The 18,324-nt window shown below is 43.8% G+C and overlaps 1 protein-coding gene across 3 annotated transcripts in view; it reads right to left on the bottom strand.

Moving 5' to 3' along the window:
* Sipa1l1 (signal induced proliferation associated 1 like 1) overlaps positions 1-6,953 on the bottom strand; it is a 111,960-nt gene extending 105,007 nt beyond the window's left edge. For all 3 annotated transcript variants that reach the window (XM_059279675.1, XM_059279676.1, XM_059279677.1), the window contains exon 1: positions 5,163-6,953. In XM_059279675.1, coding sequence (XP_059135658.1) covers positions 5,163-6,660 — 1,498 coding nt within the window. In that variant the 5' untranslated portion in view covers positions 6,661-6,953. The remainder of the gene's footprint in view (positions 1-5,162) is intronic.
* Between the last annotated feature and the right edge of the window lie 11,371 nt (positions 6,954-18,324).

The raw sequence follows: 18,324 nt of genomic DNA, 5'->3' as shown, positions 1-18,324 counted from the left end.
TCTCAATCTATTAAAATAGGCTACATGGCCTCCACCTTCCTCAAATCCCGGTTAGGTCTGCTCACATTAGGCAGTGAATGCAGGCATGCCTGTCCTCCACAACCTCAAAGGTCTTTGTTCACATCTCTTCTAGAAACAATAGAAGATCTAACCGCACAGAGAAATAGACCAGCCATCTGCCAGTTGTTAGCATATACAAAGGCTACATACAGAGAGGGTACCACGTAGTCAGGGCAAGACAGTTAATTCTGAAAAACATCAGATAAGCAGATGACCTGCCTTACCCATAAAGTGTACACGAACACAGAAGAACTCTTGAGAATAGGGGAATACTACGTATTTTAGCGTAACTTATTCGTTAACAGTGTGTGTTCAGCTATCTGTGACTAGGGAGTTTAGCTGGAAGTTGTGGAGCTGGTCTGGGTCTTTGGCTCTCAGTGCCCTCTTTCCCTCCGCTAATGACCTAATGACACTCATTTAATAGACTGGGACATAAAACACAGCTCTTGATAGCAAAACAGAATACATCAATGCAGAAGCTGTCACTTTTGTACAAATAATGGTGTGTGCCATGTTCTAGAGAGCAGCTGTTAAAGATGGCTGACTACAAGATGAAAAGAAAGAGAACTGGCAACCAGTCTGTTGTTTGAATCTTAGACGGTCTTTTAATAAAAAATCCAGTCAGGTATCAGGGTGAATGCTGAAAGATCAGAGAAGCAGAGCAGCAGCCACTAGTTCTTACCTCTACAAAATCCTCAGCCTAAAGAGACTGAGTTCCCGTTTCCTCACGCCTTATATGCCTTTCTCTGCACTGCCATATTACTTCCTGGGATTAAAGGCATGCGTGCTTCCCAAGCAAAGGCATGAGATCTCAATTGCTGAGATTAAAGGTGTGTGCCACCACTGTCTAGCCTCTATGTCTAATCTAGTGGTTGGCTCTGTCCTCTGATCCTCAGGCAAGTTTATTAGGGCACATAGTATATCACCACACCAGCCTTTATAGGAACAACTGAAATCTAAATTTTCTCCTCAAAATGACTATCACAGGGCCCAGCATACTCAACTGTGTACTTGTGCATGCACACGTGTGTTGCATAAAAAGGAAGGTAAGAACAATAAAATCACTGGCTTAGAGCTGTTGGTTTTATTATTTGTTTTCCATGAGATGGCCTACAATGGCAGTCTCTCCTGGCCATGAAGCAACAAGAAACCTGCCTTACCAGAGCACCTTTATAACCTGACACCAAGCAATGCCCCATCCCTGCCCCCCTCTCTCTCACACACACACTTTTAATCACTGTCTCAATAAATAATACCATCAAAGCAACCCACACACACCTCTCTTCCATTAGTGGAATTCCAGAATACACTGCCTGAATAGTCTACCCCAAGAAAACCTGAAACACACTGTGGGACCGCCTGATGACACAGCTACCAGCTGGGACAGAGTCCCTTCCTACATGCCATGCTAGCTACAGGCAACACTGGAGTTAGCTACTCCACCTTAGTATCTGCCATCTATAAATCTCCTTGGCACTTTGATGTTGGTGACCAAAGAAAGACTGAACACGAAACTGAATGTTCTCGAAGGAAAACAAGTGATATTAAACGACTGCCACCCCTCTGCCCAGCATATGGTGCCATCATCTGAACCACAATGACAGGTTCACGGCAGTGCCAAAAGCATTAGGTGAGGAGACCACATAAAGCACGAGGCAGAAACACAGCAAAGCAACTACATCCTCACTGCCATCTCATGCTGGATGAAAAGCCCAACAGGAGAGGACAAGAGAAAGCAGCAGAAAGAAGAGTATGGATGGCTGATGCTAATCCAAGGGGAAGCGCGGGGCTCCTCTTGTGGTCCAGCATCAAGAGGCCTCTTAAGTTTAAATTTACAAAATAATAATGCTTATAAAAACAAAGTAATATTAAAGTAATCAAGGCTTCATCAGCTGAACATGATTGAACATTACACATGATGCTGACCGAGGGAAACAACAATAATAATAGAGTATATTTATTATCTAACATATAAATATAATAATAATAATAATTACTAATAATAATTTTCCCTGGAAACAGCCACAGTGGAGTCAGGGACACATAAACAGGTGACTGAAAGAGGAGCTGAAGGGTGAGGCGACAAGACACACTAGGGAGCTGTAGCCTTGCTGCCAGGGGGAAGTCCTCCTGACTATGCTACTCTCTCCACAAAAAGACTGGGGGAAAGAGGTAAGAGGCAGGCACAGACCTCACTGAGCCAAAGCTGCATGTAAGAAATGTAAGAATTATTTTAATTATATTTTATTATATTGATACAATATTATATTATTGCCATCACAGTAATTTTACATGTGGTTATAATTTTAAGGAGTTTAATTTCTGTTTCGGGTTATCACTGTCATCATTTGTAGGACATTATCAATAATGTAATGAACGGCTCAGAAATTCCAAGGTGTACAGCCAAACAGTGCTCGAAGACACTCGGACTTCCCTTGGATGGACGGACCTCTTGAATCAGCCACTCCCTCACTGTCCCTGACACCAGGCTGACAGGTGCCAGTGGCATGAGCTGGCCACCTCTTGTACTCACACAAGCTTCCCGCTCCCACCAGCTGGACTTCATGCTGGAAGCAGAATTCATTGCATCTTCCTAGAGCTGCTGAGGCCAGCTGACTTATTCTAATTATGAAGCTTAATTATGGAAGCTGACTAAATGAGCATAAAAGATAAATACAGTTTCTATGAAAGCTACACTGATGGCTTTGAGAAAGACTTTCCAGAGGCAAGTCACTAAGGAGAAAGCTGTGGGTCAGATGTGGCACATCAGCTGAAAAACGAGAGGGAATTACAAACAGATTCGGTGCTAGAGGACATCACTAGCTTGTGCCGTTAATAAGAGGTAGCGTGCAAAGCAGAAGCAGTATCAGCAAGGTACCTGGACCCACAGGAGCAACGTCTATTTATGTCATAAATCCCTCTGGTATATTTTTAACAATTCCCTGATTTAACGAGAATTAATTTAATTTTCAATTAAGCAGTAGCACTTCCACTGGTTGGAATCAGGGTATTTTCTATGCTCCAACCCACCAACTGCTGGATTGGGGCTTCTGAGTTTAGAAGGTTCTATGAATCAGTAAGAGGACTCACTTTGGATTCTAGGTATTCAAGTTCTGATTCCACACCTTTGAAAGATAAAAATACTTAAAAGAAGGTTCCCCTTTTCTTTCCTCTCGCATAACAGAGGTGAGGGAAGAGTGGTGAAGAACATGCTGTCCCTCACAGAACAAAGGAGTTCAAGGACAGCCTAAGCCCCAGTACTCTCCTCTGGAAACCATGATTAACAACATCATCTCCCTCAAGGGCATTAAGAGTTAGAAATCAAAACTGTCCTATGAAAAGCTTAGCACAGTGCCTGGTCACAAGTGCTGAAATCTGTTCATGTCAAATATTATTACACTATCCAGTGAGAAACAAAAAACAAAAAACTAGTGCACAAATAAGATAAAGTACACTCACTTATATGTTAGACTCTAAGTCAGTGTCGATGACAGGTGGACCAAGATGGCTTCTCAGAGACATAGGAACACCTCAAAAAAGCTTAGAAGAATTCCAAGGCAATATAGAGTAGGAGTTCTTAGTTAGAGGTAATTTACCACCAAAGCAACATTTGGCAATACTGGATATATTGTAGTCTGTGTTCACTGGTGGGGAGGGGCAAAGAGAAAATCTACTGGCATCTATGAAGTAGTGGCCAAGGATGCTAACCTTACAGGGTACAGGGCAGTGTCCACCTTTACAAAGAACTCTTAGTCCCTGAACACCAAGTTGGTGAGTCTGAGAAACCCTCTGCCCTCACATGCAAAAGAAAGATCACTTCTAAAACTGAACTTCAGAAAGTCATTTTGAAAATAAAACTGGGATATACATTATATTGATTCCAGAAGCCATGTTGTAGATACTTAGGAATAAGAGAGATTGGTGTTTAGTGATGAGACACAAGTCTTTTACCAGTAAACCTTCATTAGTGTCTCTCCTACAATAATCTTAAAGACACTTAGAGTCTAGAGTGAGCAATTCAATAAGCTAGAAGGAATTCTGCATCTGAGAGCAAACTTCACTCAGGAGAATGAAGCTAAGTAACATTTCAAACCCTCTAACAGTAGTCGGCAATCACAACCTCACTGGAGAAGCTGAAAAGCAAGAAGCCCCCAGCACAGCCTCTTCATCCAGCTGCAGAGAAAGCTGACTAGTCAGAGGGCACCAGTGTACAACGACCATCATGCTGCTAGTTTGGGTGCCTGGGTGACACACATAGTCCTCAATTTTAACGCCATTCAAAAACACTAGGGAATTGATAAAGAGTCCATTTACACTACTTTTCAAAAATCATCCTGCTTTTCTTAAAAGTACAAAATAAGACTATATGATCTCAGATGCACAAGCATGCATGCACGCACGCGCGCGCACACACACACACACACACACACACACACACACACACACACACTTTTAGCCTACCATCTCCAAAAAAGACAAGAAAACAAACCACCAACACATTGAGGGTTAAGGGCACATCTCCACCTTTAGTGCATTTCTACTCAAATTAAAGGCCTACACTCAAGTCTTGCCTGAGAGTCTCATTGGCTCTGAGACTTTAATCACAATGAATTTTATTTTTTATCAGAGGTCCTGTGAAAGGGATAGAAATATACTGTAAATCTGATTTAAAAAAAAACCTCAGGAGGTCAAAAAGTGCTAAAAAATGGAGGAGAGTATTAAAATTGCTTTGTAATTTAAAAAAAGTTGTATCTAACAGAGTTTCATATATATATAGATAGATACAGATATAGATATAGCTATCTCCCTAAAGATGACATAGCAAGTCAACAAAACAGAATTATACTCATTAAATCAATGAGTTTTAACTTAAAAAACCCTAATATTTAATTTATGACATTTCAATATCCAAAGGCAAAGAACTACCCCCAAAAGGCAAAGAAATAAATCACAACAAAAAGCTTTTGAAACATTTTAGCCATCAAGACAAAGAATCCACACACGTCTCACATCACACTGCTAAAACTGTCGGTATACGTATTCTGTCTTTTTTTCTATGAGTAGAGCAAAATGAAAAAAAACTGAAATAAACATCAACTCACCCTTCTGGTAGAAGAACTTCCTATAATAGTATGCGCCAAGATCCACGTGTTCCACGGTGTACCTTTTCCCCCTGTCTAGGTGCAGCATCAAGCTTTCCTTGGGCACTTCGAGAACCGCCACTCCTGCGTTCGTACAATGAGAGCTGAGGCTGGACTCAAAGGAGGCACTTTCACACCCACTGAAGGAGCCAGAGTTTGACTTGGACAGGCTGATCTTCCTCTCGCCTTCTCCGCCAATCTCGTTCCGAAAGTACGGACAGCTCATGACCAGCTCATTGCTCTTGTCGTCTCCTTGGTCCATGCCAAGGCTTCCTTTGGAATTCAGGTCCTCCGTGCTGCCCATAGGAGAGCTGAAGCTGGCGGAGTGAGACAGAGGGCCAGAGACTAAGGAAGCCACAGCAGCCGCTGAAGCTCCTGTGGTAGTGTTCCTCCTCTTGATCACATTGTGCCTGTTCAAAATGGCTTCATTCAAGTCAAACAATATGCTCTGGACATCATAGTGGGCAAAGCACTTGGGGCATGTCCAGGGCCTCACAGAGTCTTCTGATCTGTTGTCTTCAAGGTCCGACGACTTCCCGAGTTCTTCACCTTTGGCATTGCGTAATTTACGGAAAATGGATGAGTCTCCAGTTTCAGACTTAGAGCGCCGCTTGAGTGGTTTTTCCCTTTCCTTGAAGAGCCTGAGGTTCTCTCTCTGTGAGATGGGCCCATCGATCACATCCAAGGAGAAACCAGATCCCTTGCCCCCACCAGTGATGAGGAAGTCACTGAGTTTGGTTGGAGTTGGACCTCGGTCAGATCTGTCATCTTTGTAGCCCTTTAACAAATCGAAGAAACTTTCTCCGGATGTTCCCTGCTTGTCGATTGAAGATGTGCTACCATATTCCCTGTGCAATGACGGCCCTGACCTGTAGGTGGGGGAGGTACATTCATCAAAGCTATCCACATCAAGCTCACTTATGGTGATATCACTGTTGCTGCGCTGCCGGATTCTGCGCAGGGCTTTCCTGGGGGAACTGGGGTAGGCTTCGGGCATGAGGAATCTGGAGTCCATGTTCTCCGCTGGCCCTGTCTTGTTCTTCAGGGTGTTCTGTATGCTCTTCAGCATGGCTGAGTCATTGGAATTGAGGCTAACAGAACTCCCCTGACTCACAGGACTGCCTTTGGAGGACAGGCTCTCAAGGCAACTTGAGGTTTCTATTTCCTGGCTTGAACGGCTAGATTCTTTTACGTTTTCCTTTCTTGGAGGCCAATCTGCAATTCTTGCCCTAACCCCCATCTTGGGGACCCCGGGGGTTGAGGTTATATGGTGAGGACCTTCACTTCGAGGGGGCCCTACTGCAGCCATGACTGATGATCCTAAGCTGCCATTTTGGGACCGGAAGCGACGCATGTAGAAATCATCAGTGTGAACTTTGGGGGTGCCATCTGTGCTGATAACAGAGGCTCTGTCAGCAGTGACAGGCCTTTCCGTCTGCGACCGCTTCAAGCTGGTCATGGTGTAAAAAGCAATCACTTAAATTCCTGCAGAAAGGATCACCATGTTGTGTTTCAAATGTGCACTTCTGCTTTAGAGAATGGCTTCCAGGAAATATAGCAGTCGTGTTGAGATCTTAAACCTTTTCATTTAAGAGGTTAAATGAAGCCTTGTTTTCAGACCACTGAGAATCCAGATCTTCCAAACATTGTAATCCACAATAGTTCCTGTGCTTCACTCTAACAGAAGGCTTCCTTCAGAAAAGACTGAACAGAACTTGCATCACCGGGACTCTGTGGTCGCCATAATCCCATGCTCCCCCTAAAGAGAGGAAGACAACCTGAATTAACACTTGGCTAACACATTAGAATAAACATGCAACTGCAGGAATCAGACACTCGGACAAAAGACCCAATGCTGGAATGTGGTGCACAGTTCCAAAATCCACATTTTTAATAAAGCAGATATAAAAAGAAAAAAGTAAAAACAGTTAATAAAACCCATCAATGACACTGAAAGAAGGGCTATGAATACTTCAGGTTAGCTGAACTGTTTCATAAAGCTCGGAGGGTACCAGGTTGTTCTAGGGCATCGCGGCTCCTAATTGCAAGCAGAGACTTTCGCTTCCATGACCTCTAATAATGTAGACATCATGCCACTGGGCTCACCAGAAGTTTGAGACAAAGCCAACCTAACCAGATAATTAGAGCAATGCAAGACAGCCTTCTGAGAACTAAAAATTCAACATGATTTTTATTGATTATGCTGCAACTCACTTTTTAAATTCCTTTCATATTTCAAATCGATACTTATTTCCCTACAAAAGCTTACCATAGCCGGCGAGAGCAAATACACACACACAGCACAGAGAAAACAAGCAGCGTTTCCTGGAGCCATCATATCCACCAACATGCTGCTGTATTTTCCTCCACTTTCTTACTTACCCACATGAAGAATATTGCAGAAGCAGCCCGGCACTCACCTCCACCCTTGCCCAGGCTCTCCTTACTTTCATCTACTCTCGGAGCTGGAAGTCTTCCGCTAATTCACAAAATGCCTGCACTTCCTTAAGCAGCGCAGCCTCCTCCACCCCATCAGTGCTAATTTATGACGATGACAGAAACCAAATGCTGCTCTGGGCAGCCTGCTCCATGTCCTCCACCAGATTACAGAGAACTGTTGCCATCCTTCCAGGTGATGGGCAGGAAGACGAACTTCCTCATGAGCTCGTCAGGCTGGGGACAGCAGGCACAGAGTCTGAGCACAGACTCCTGCATGGGTGCATACATCCTGAAGAGAGGCAGAGGATCCTTTTCCAGCATTCCGCAAATTACACAAGAGGTGGCCTTTAAATTCTTGCCAGATACATGTTTGGAAAGATGCTGCTGAACCAGCACCGAGCTGACAGGGTGGCATTGTCTACAAATCACGCTCTGACACCGAGGAGGACCGCACACTGCATGCTGCACTCAATGGTAACAAGCACTTACTTCCACGATAATTAAGCATCTCGATAGTCAGCTTCCTGCCTCCAAGGCAGCCGGCTTTCATTCCTCCAGCAGCACGCAGAATCAGTTTAGGAGACTCATTGCTATTTAAAGCTGGAACATTTAGGGGTGTTTCAAAAATGCTCCCTGCCTGCAGACTGCAGGGCTCTTGCAGGGTAGGTCTGGTTAGCTGGTCAGATAAATGCCCATTGTTTCCATTCACACTCCTCTTACCATGTTTTATAAAAGGGAGAATGGTTTTGTACTGCCATCTAATTAAACCTGGCTTTTAAGCTTTCTAGATACTTCTACAGCCAGACCGTTATAATTTCCTTTACATTCCAGAACTTTACATGCTGCTCTTTCATTGCTAACCTTTAAGTAGAACAACGTGCTAACTGTTGCTTATAGCAGCAGCCAGGGCCAGCACGAGTGCCCACAGCTGTGGTTCAAGAAGTATCCCTTCTAAAATGGAGGGGCAACCAACCAACTGGACCAATGAGAGCGCCTGCCTTGCTTACACAACAACAAAGAGGGAATTCAAGAAAGTAGCTCTCAAGTTATACTAGCATAAAATAATTCTTAAGAGTGGGTGTTTTCAGTATTCTCACAGACTTACAAAACCCAAATAAGTCATCTTCCATTCCATTTCTACAACATCCAGCCCCTAAAATGCCAGTTTCATGAAGATCGAAGCTCATTCTTGCCACATTTCAGTTCTTCTTAGAAAATGGCTTACCACAGAACCGACCCCTCCCCCACTCTTCCTTTTGAGGCAGGGTCTCTCTCAGTAGTCCTGGCTGACCTTGAACTCACCAGGCCCTTCCTGCCTCAGCTTTCCAGGTGCTTAGATTACAGGCGCATGCCACCAAACCCCGCTTGGAAAACTGACGTTTTAAAGACAGGTGAAGTCATATCCATTATAGGAATAAACTAAACGCTGGAACAGACACACAAGACATAAAACCAACATGGGAGTGCTGAACCTCCACCATCAATAGTTTCTTCTTCTGTATCATTTCACTTCTTAGTTTTTAAAGATTTATCATTTGTACAAATGAATTTTTTGCCTGCATATGTGTGTGTACTTTGTGAGTCCCAGGAAAGCAACACATTCCTTGGAACTAGAGTTACAGAGAGCTGTGAACATCCATGTGGGTGCTGGGAATCAAATCCAGGTCCTCCTCTGCAAGAACTGAAAGTATTCTTAACCACTAAGCTATCTCTCCAGCCCCACTTGCTACGGTTTAATACACTTTTAATATGAAATTTTTTTAGCAATTTAGTGTTATTACAACTTTTTATTTCAAAATGTAGGTGGAGCACATAGGGGACGGGGGCATGGTTTGATAACCCATCAAACTGAAGAGGTAAACAACTAGGTAACAAAATTGTCTCCAGTTGTGAAGACCCCGACCCATCCCAGCTCTGCTCTTTCCTGCCCCTTCTCCCCTTCCCTTCCTTCTCCCCTTCCTTATTTATTTGCAACATTAACTTCCTTTCAGCTACAATAGAAATTCTGGCAGCAGGGGACCAATACAGAAATAAAGATGCTCATTAAGCCACCAGTTGACAGTCAGGATTGCTCTCCCCGCAGATCAATAACACTCTGCACCTACTCCTCAAGAGGAGACTGAGACAGCAAGCATGCTGGCCACCACTAACAATCGAAGCAAACATCAACAGAGCCGCCTAGACATTGTTAGATACAGTAAGAAGCAGGAGAATTAAACAAAGGAGCAATATGACTTCACAGCACACCATCTGCACCACAAGACATTTCCTTATCACATGCTTAATTTCACAGCTCTCTATACTATGCACTTCCTGTGAATCCATTTAGTTAGATTCCTAATCCCATAGACAGGAACTTCAGTCAGTCCGGCTCAGCTCTACTAATGGAAAGTCTTTTCATCACCAGAGATCTATACAATCACCGCCCTCTGCTGATCAACACGTCTCTTCCAGAAGAGATGTTCCATCATCTCCTAAACCATTCCCAACATGCCCACATTCTCTTCTAAGCATGGCCGTATACCTGGTACTAGGAATACTTGAGGAAATGATTCTTTCCTTCAAGTGAAGTTCAGGTCTAGATGGGAAGGCAGATGGTAAAGAGATAAAGTGTGATACAGGTCATGACAAGGTATACATAGGCCGTGTCTCCTTCCTGTACTTTCCATTCTAACTGTGAAGTCTTTCATAACTAGACTGTTTCCTGGTGGATTAACTGAACCCCAGCAAGTCAGCCATTCAGAATATTAAGTCCCTAGTAGTGATGAAAGTGTTACCCGGGGGCTAAAAAGCTGTCCTCCTGCCTTTGGCTCTGAGAGGCATTTGCACTTTGATTCTTCTCCTCCCTCTTGATCTCAGGGATAACCACCTGCTCACGCCTCTCTCTCTCCTCTCTCCTCTCTCCTCTCCTCTCTCTCTCTCTCTCTCTCTCTCTCTCTCTCTCTCTCTCTCTCTCTCTCTCTCTCTGCCCACCATTCACTAATTTTTTTTTTTTTTGCTTGTGCATGCATGTGGTGTGGACGTATTCATGTGTGAGTGGATGCACATGTGCAGGCACACACGGACATGTGTGCCTGTGCAGGCCAGAGGATGAGAGGCTTCCTCAACTGCTCCCCACCAATTATTCTTTAAGACAGGGTCTCTCAATTGAAGCAGAGCTTGCCAGATTTTGCTAGCTTGGAATCCTGGTTCTATTCTCTACATGCTGGAACTCTAAGTGGGCTGCCATGCTCACTGGGCATTTACAGGGGTTCTAGGAATCCGAGCTCCAGTCTTCAGATTCGTGCGGCAGGGACTTCATCCACCGAGCCACCTCCCCAGCACCTAGTGGGCATCATTTAAGAGTTAGTGAACTCAGGGCAGTGTCCTCGATTTACTTTTCTTACCACTCTCACACTGCTGGAGGAGGCTGCCAGGGTGTTACTAGCAAGATGAGCAGTGAGTGCTTCCGGATGAGCAGCAGGCACAGGTGCAACACAATAAAAATATGACCCAGGAATGCAGGCGCTGGGTTGGCTGGCTCTTGCTGTGGTAGCCCATCTGTACCGTACAAGTACTCAGGCAATACCGTAGCACACAGGGTATCCAGCTGAGCTGGGCTTTAACTACCTCTCTGTGCTGTTAGCTCTAAACTTCTGGTCCTGACACAGCTTTCGTCCGTCTCTATCATTTCTGAAATAAATTACCAAGCAGAAAGGCGAGCAAATGGTGAAGAAGTCCTCAAGGAACTAAAGGAAAGAGCAAAAGGGGAATGTTCTCGGCTCCTAGGGATGAAGATAAGCTTAAAGGTTCCCTAAGAAACCATAGACCGGCTGGGGTAATGAAGCCTGCATCAGACCAGGAACTAAAGAAGTGCTTTCAATACTCTAATTCTTACCAGTGCTACAAATTGACAGGGGATGGGCAAACACGACCCAGCATTGGACAACTCATCACAGAGTACAATCTCAGGAAGAGTGTGAGAAATGACGGGGTGGGGCAGCCCTCAGATGTCAGGGCAGGTACTCAGCAGGAAAGGAAATTCTTGTCCAGTTTTTCTAAACTGTGCTCAAGTCCAGTTTTGTAGAGGGTATTTGAACTGCCCATGACCTTGGGCTAGCTGGCCCAAGGTCTAATTAAAATACTACTTTAATTAGGGTATGTTTCAACTTCGTATTCATTTGTAATAGCTCTGTTTAGAAAAATCAGATATGTGGCTTATGAAACTAGTAAGTGATGTGTAACGTCAAGTGACTTGGAGATGCGAAATGGACAGCACCTTTGGTTTTATAATATTGGCTTTTAATAAGCAGGCTCAAGTCTAGTGGAACAGTCAGTTTAACTTTTTAACAGATCTTATTTTTTTTTTTATTTTCAGCGCCACTGTTAATGTGTTTTAAAGAGGTGGGGAAAGGGTCCAAAGCAGTCTGGAGACACTTACATATCTCTTGTTGGTCCCCCAGAGTCTAGGGCGACTGTAGGGTAAGCAGGCCATTTGACACTTCTGAAGTACTTAGTGTTTTACACAGGAGGCAAAAAGTCCATTCTCCCTCCCACCATTTGGAAAGAGGAGAAATACCTTTCAGGAAGGGTGATTAGATAGTCACCATGTGACAGTCACATGGGCAAGCGATGGGGAATTTTTTATTGTTTTCTGTAGTGCTATTTTGACATACATTTCCTTTCAAAATGTGCCTTCATTTACCAAAATTTAGCAAGAGATCAGGAAGCCTTCCATGTCCAAGACAGCTCTCGACCCCTTTTAAGACAGCTCTCTTTCCTTTTAAGAGGTCACATAGGCAGGCAAGAAGCACTGCCTCTATTGGGCCAGCTAGCCCAAGGTCATGAGTGGAGTGAATATCCACTACACAGTTTTTTATCCACAGAAAAGTTCCATAACCAAGCAAGACAGGGATGTACTAAGACATCTCTTAGGAGGTCATGATCCATAATCCTTCCTGAAACCTACAGATTTTCAGATTAAAAATCACCACCACTGACTTTATTTAAACCAACAGATTTTTCTTCCTTTTTTTTTTTTTTTTTTTTGAGACAGGGTCTCATATAGCTCAGCCTGGCTTAAAACATTCTGTGGCTGAGGCTGAACTTGAGCTCATGACTCTCCTTCCTCTGCCTCCCACCTGCTGGAGTTATAGGCATTATGTCCCCACATTTGGTCCTAAGAGACCTCTTAACTAACTTAATGCAGACTCATCTCTACACTGTGTGTTCTCTGAACAAAATAAAGCGTAAGGCGGGTGCACATTTCAGAAGAACGCAGGGTGAAAAACTGAAGACACCTTACACACGTAGTCAGGTTTTATGTACACACACATACACACAGCAAGCTCACCAGGGGATTTATGTTTGTCTTTGGATAGATTGTAACTTGAGGCATTTGCTAAAATGAGCAAGGGTTATTATCATAATTAGAACAAAACTTGTTAGAAAAAAATAATTTTGTTGCTAAAAACATATAGTATGGTCTGGGAATGCAGGGCAATGAACTCACTTTCAAATAATAATTATAAAACACGGCCCTATGTTAACACTCTATCTTTCCAGTCACTGAACCAGCCTCCACAAGTGTCCTGACGCTCATTTATTATTTATTCATCTATTTATGATGAACTGGAAGAGGCTAAGAGTCCAGCTGCTTTAAAAAGAGATAGTCACAGTATCTGAATAACGGCTGGACGAAGATGAGTCTTTCCTCATTTACAGATGCTTTCTTTGTATTTCATGTGGACTTAGTCCCTTCACACCCAAAAGCTCCACTCTGTCCCCTCCCACTTTAGTGACCCAGGAAAATCAGGCGAGGGTGGTAAGCAAACGCAGGCGGCCCCGCCAGTCTCCCCTTCTGCATATGTCCTTGCCACCACCCTCCTCCTGGAGACCTTCCAGCTGAATGTCGTCATTGTGCCTCAAAGACCAGCTTTCTGGAGAGCAGGACTGAAGAGCACTGGCACTAGGGAAAGGAGCCCAGCAGCGTGGACTTTGCTCTCCAGGGCCCAAGGGAAAGAGATGGTATGACCTGGAGGAAGTGCTTCCCCTCAGATCAGCCACAGATTTGTACTTAATGAATACTGTAAGGACTGTCAGAGGCACCAGCCTTGGCAGGAAAGCTTCTGCAGGCTGCCAGCTTGTTCACCGCTAACACCACTCCCCTCTCGCACAGAAGAAAGGCACATTCCAGCCTCAAGTCCCTGCAGCTATCTAGCTGAGAGAAGAGAAAGGTGATGTGTAGGAGACCAGACAGCTCTAAAAGGAGCCTCAAAATGGCTTTGTTAAGAGCACAATGAGTTTTTTTTTGTTTGAACATTTTATGTTCCGAAGACAATTTAAGGAAGTGCACTTGAAAAAGCACACCACAGTTGGCTTAAAGAGCAAAGCAACCAGAGTAAGAACAGTTCCTTCCAAGCACGATGCAAACCCAAATCACCGCCCCACGGATTAACGGCACAGTACCCACAATGCACTCTTAGGATTCTAGAATATCACCCTAAGAAGACTCTAAAGGGAAAACTGGGCCCACAGACTCGCTCCCTGTTACTCCACAGCTTCCTCAAACACAGACTGCACACACTCCATCTGCCACCGCATCTGGATTCCCACACACAAGCTCTACCTAATAGCTCAACATGGAGAAACCATCGTCTGCCTCAGTCGTGGATACACACTCAGTCCTCACAGCAGCCGTGAGGTCAAGGTCTCAGACTCCACGGACAGTGAAACAGCTCAGAGAGGGAACTGCCATGCCCAGCAACACAAGGTAAATGAACTGTGGATGGCACTGGCACTGTCTACGTGGTGAACTCCTGCTCAGCACATCTGGGCTGGCAGTTAAACAATTATTACAATTAATATAGTAAAAATTTACAGTAAATCAAAATTTACACTAAAAATGCTCAGCTAATAGAGGAAAGGCCTCCTGTACAGCCCAAGTCACTTCTGAAGTCTACTCCAGGTACAAATACCTGGGTCTACCAGAAATGCACCCAGGAGGAGAATTAAAAACAGTGGTAATTAGCTTCTAAAAATGTGCCAGTGGTCAATTTGGGACTCTTCAGAAGATCCCAGACTGATCAAATCCCAGCCTATAGTGGGCCTGGAATGCAGGGCTAAAGAGAAGCTCCTCCTACAAGGCTTCTTTCTAATTGGACAGAATGAAATGGGTAAGGTGTACTTCCTTAAGAACTACCCAATGAATGGGCTTCAATTACTACGGCACCATTCCAAACACAAAACTGTCAATTTCTGTGACGACGACCTTGGTGGAGACCATATTTTCCACATGAAGAAATATCAGGGCTAGAAACTAGAAATGCATAAAGGTTAAAGAGCCCAGGCAGAGCCCACCTATGAACCAGACTTCCTCATGTCCCACTGTTTACTGGGGCTGGCAGACCAGGGTGCCCTTCCAGATGACAGAGCTGTGTCAGGAGACACCACTGCATTTTCTCAAGTAGACCCTGCAGCTTAGAGATAGGGCTACTGTTGCTCTAGGGTCTGATCCCCAAGCCATGCTCCTTGCAGCATCCCCACCCCTCCTAGAATCCCATGATTAACTCTACATGTTTTGGCATTTCCTCCCTGCTTCTTGAGGAAGCAATCTTTTCCCCAAAGCACCTAAACTCAGTATTAAGGCCACAGGATCCCAGGTACTTGAAACCTGCTCTCAGGGCTGGAGATGTAGCTCAGAGACGGGATGTGTGCTCAGCATGCATGAGACTGGAACTAAACCTCAACAACTCCCTTACCCTCCAAACAAGAGGAGTTTCGAGTGTTGGCAGTAATGCTGAAAATCTGACTATTTGCCTATTCATAGGTACCAAGTCAGTTTGCTGCTGTTTCTTGCTGGAGCAGAGGCAGCCACCCTCCTGGTTTTTTCCTTCTCAATAAATCTCGTGTGAAGTTTGTTGTGCAGTGTCACTTCGTGGTATTCCTTGGCTTCCAGCTGCCAGCATACCTTTTCATCTCAGCTGCAATGCTTACATATACCATAGCTATATTAAATAAATACATATTTATTTAATATTTTTATAACATTTTTATAACTATGCTTGTTCAATTCTTTATAGTTTATTTTTCCCAGACAATAATTGCTTGCTTCTTTCTTTGTCTGTCCTTCCTTCTTTTCTTCCTTCCTTCCTCCCTCCTTTCTTTTCCTGTACAGGTTTCCAGTCTTGGCCTTTCTAGCTGGGCTTCACTTGCTTGATGCCTGGCTGGGATCATAGCTCCAGGTAGTAAACATGTGTCTGAGACTATCCCAGGCATCACTTCATCCTTCCTTCCTTCAGCCGTCAGAGTGGAGAGGTCCAATGATTACGTCACATAGTGGTGTATACTAGCCTTATAGTTCATCACTTTATTCTCTGTTGCTTACTTTATTTTTCATAGACATGATGATTTTTTCCTGTCCATTTGCTTAGTTTCTTTCTACAATGGAATAAAAAAAAGTCTTACTCTTTTCTACCTGGTCAAAGCAAAAGAGTTGGCTACCTGCCCTTCCCTGGGATTCTGAGATTGGGGTAGCCTCTACATGAGTTACTCACTGGGGTAGCCTCAATGCTGGAAGACCCACGAATGCCAGGATCCATAGCCCACTGTAGTTGGCTGTTTTTGACTCTTTGGCTCTTTTGGCTTTTGGGGGCCCACCACCCAGCTCCCAAATAAATCATATGGAGAGGCTTATTATTACTTATGAATGTCCAGCTTTAGCTTGATTTGTTTCTTTGCCAGCTTTCCTTAACTTACATTAATTATCCCGTCTACCTTTTGCCTGTGGACTTTTACCTTTCTCTATTTCCTATATATCTTTTCTTTCCTTCTTATCCCATGTCTAGCTGTGTGGTTGGGCCCTTCTTTTCTCGTTCTTTCCTTCTCTCAGATTTCTCCTCCCATTTATTCTCCATGCCTGCCAGCCCTGACTACCCTTTCCTCTGACTTGCTTGGCCATTCAGCTCTTTATTAGAACAATCAGGTGTTTTGTATAGGCAAAGCAACACAGCTTCACGGAGTTAAACAAATGCAACATAAAAGATTGCAACACATCTTTGCATCATTAAACAAATATTCCACAGCATAAACAAATGTAACACATCTTAAAATAATATTCTACAACAGCCCACGTCTCTCTAGAAAAAGGTCTAGTCCAGAACTCTGGGAAGTAAGCTCTGCAAAGCTTTATGTAATTCCTCCATGGACAGAGGCTCCATGTTCACACTAAAAAGAGACCCCACCCCATCTCACTGCCACGTTCCCGGAGACTTGAACCTCCAATCCTGTGGGTGTAGGAGGGTCAGAGTCTTCTGCAGTCTCTCTAAACCCACTCTCTCTGCTGACCAAAACACCATTAATTCTGGTCTCCAATTTCTTTCCCTTTTACCTGCCCTTGAATTTTTTTACTTCTGGTCAGTAACAATGACAGACAGGGAAGAGAACCATTCTTAGAGAGAAGCCTATTAACTCAGAAGTGGCCTAGGAACCCCGGTATCTATGGCCCTTAGTCTTGAAGCAGGGAAGAGATTTATGGGAGTGACATTTAGTGGCTTGAGGAGGGCAGAAAATGCCTGAAGTGTTCTATTCAATGAGTTTGGCTGGAGAGTGCCATGCTTCACAGGGAAATGTTTTAATTGTGAAATGTACAAACATATAAATATCCATCATCCTGACTTCATAAATGTCTCTCTCTCTCTCTCTCTCTCTCTCTCTCTCTCTCTCTCTCTCTCTATATATATATATATATATATATATATATATATATATATAATGTCAAATTTGTTACAAATGATAGAGAAATAAAAGGTCACAGATACAGCTGAAATCACAACTCCTCCAGAGACTCCCCTCTCAGGATGCCCCGCCCTCTCTCCATGCACATAACAGGGATACAAGGACACAGAGCAATCAGTGGGGCTATGAGGCTAAGAGAGACACTGTCACTCAGAACACTGCCTTCTGTAAGTTTCTTCTGCCACGTGAAACTCTTTAGGATTTATCCTCATTGCTACAAAGATACAGACCCTTCCTAACAGCTTCCAGATGCTTAAATATTGAGTAGAAAGAGTGGGAAAGCCATTAGAGTTTGCTAGGTGACGTCTGGGTTATTTCCTCTTTTCTGTTACTACCAACAGTGACAGAATGAATATTTCTTTCAGCATCTTCTTTGGGAACACAGGCAAAGCCCCTCAGCAAGGTGGAGCATCTTCCAACACCATCAGAGAATATCTAGCTGAGAGCAGAGACACAGCTCATATTCTACAACAGCCCACGTCTTTCTAGAGAAAGGTCTAGTCCAGAATTCTGGTCTTTGCCTTTTACATGTGATGCCCCATGTTCAATGCCCAAACCCCACAAAAAAAAAAAAAAAAAAAAAAATCAAGCTGCCTGCTTAAGATGGTGTACTACAGTTGGTTATACATAGCATTGAACACGCCGTGAGGAGTCTCCCAACTCCACCCCTAACTGTTGCCAATAGAAAAATATAGATGCCATCTTGCTGCCTCATAGTTATGGCTCTAGCAGAGAACTGGAATTTGTTTCTTGATCTAATCTTTATCCATTTTTTTCCTCCTAGGTCACTGCCTCTTCGCTATGATTTAGAACACATCTGGGTAGTACAGATGTGAGTCCTGCATTAGGTATATACATATTCACACTATTCTCAGCCTAAAGCTTTGCCTCTAATTACTGTTTAAACTAT

Source organism: Peromyscus eremicus, chromosome 14 (assembly GCF_949786415.1).
Source record: "Peromyscus eremicus chromosome 14, PerEre_H2_v1, whole genome shotgun sequence".
NCBI lineage: Eukaryota > Metazoa > Chordata > Mammalia > Rodentia > Cricetidae > Peromyscus > Peromyscus eremicus.
This window is presented reverse-complemented; position numbering and strand designations above follow the sequence as displayed.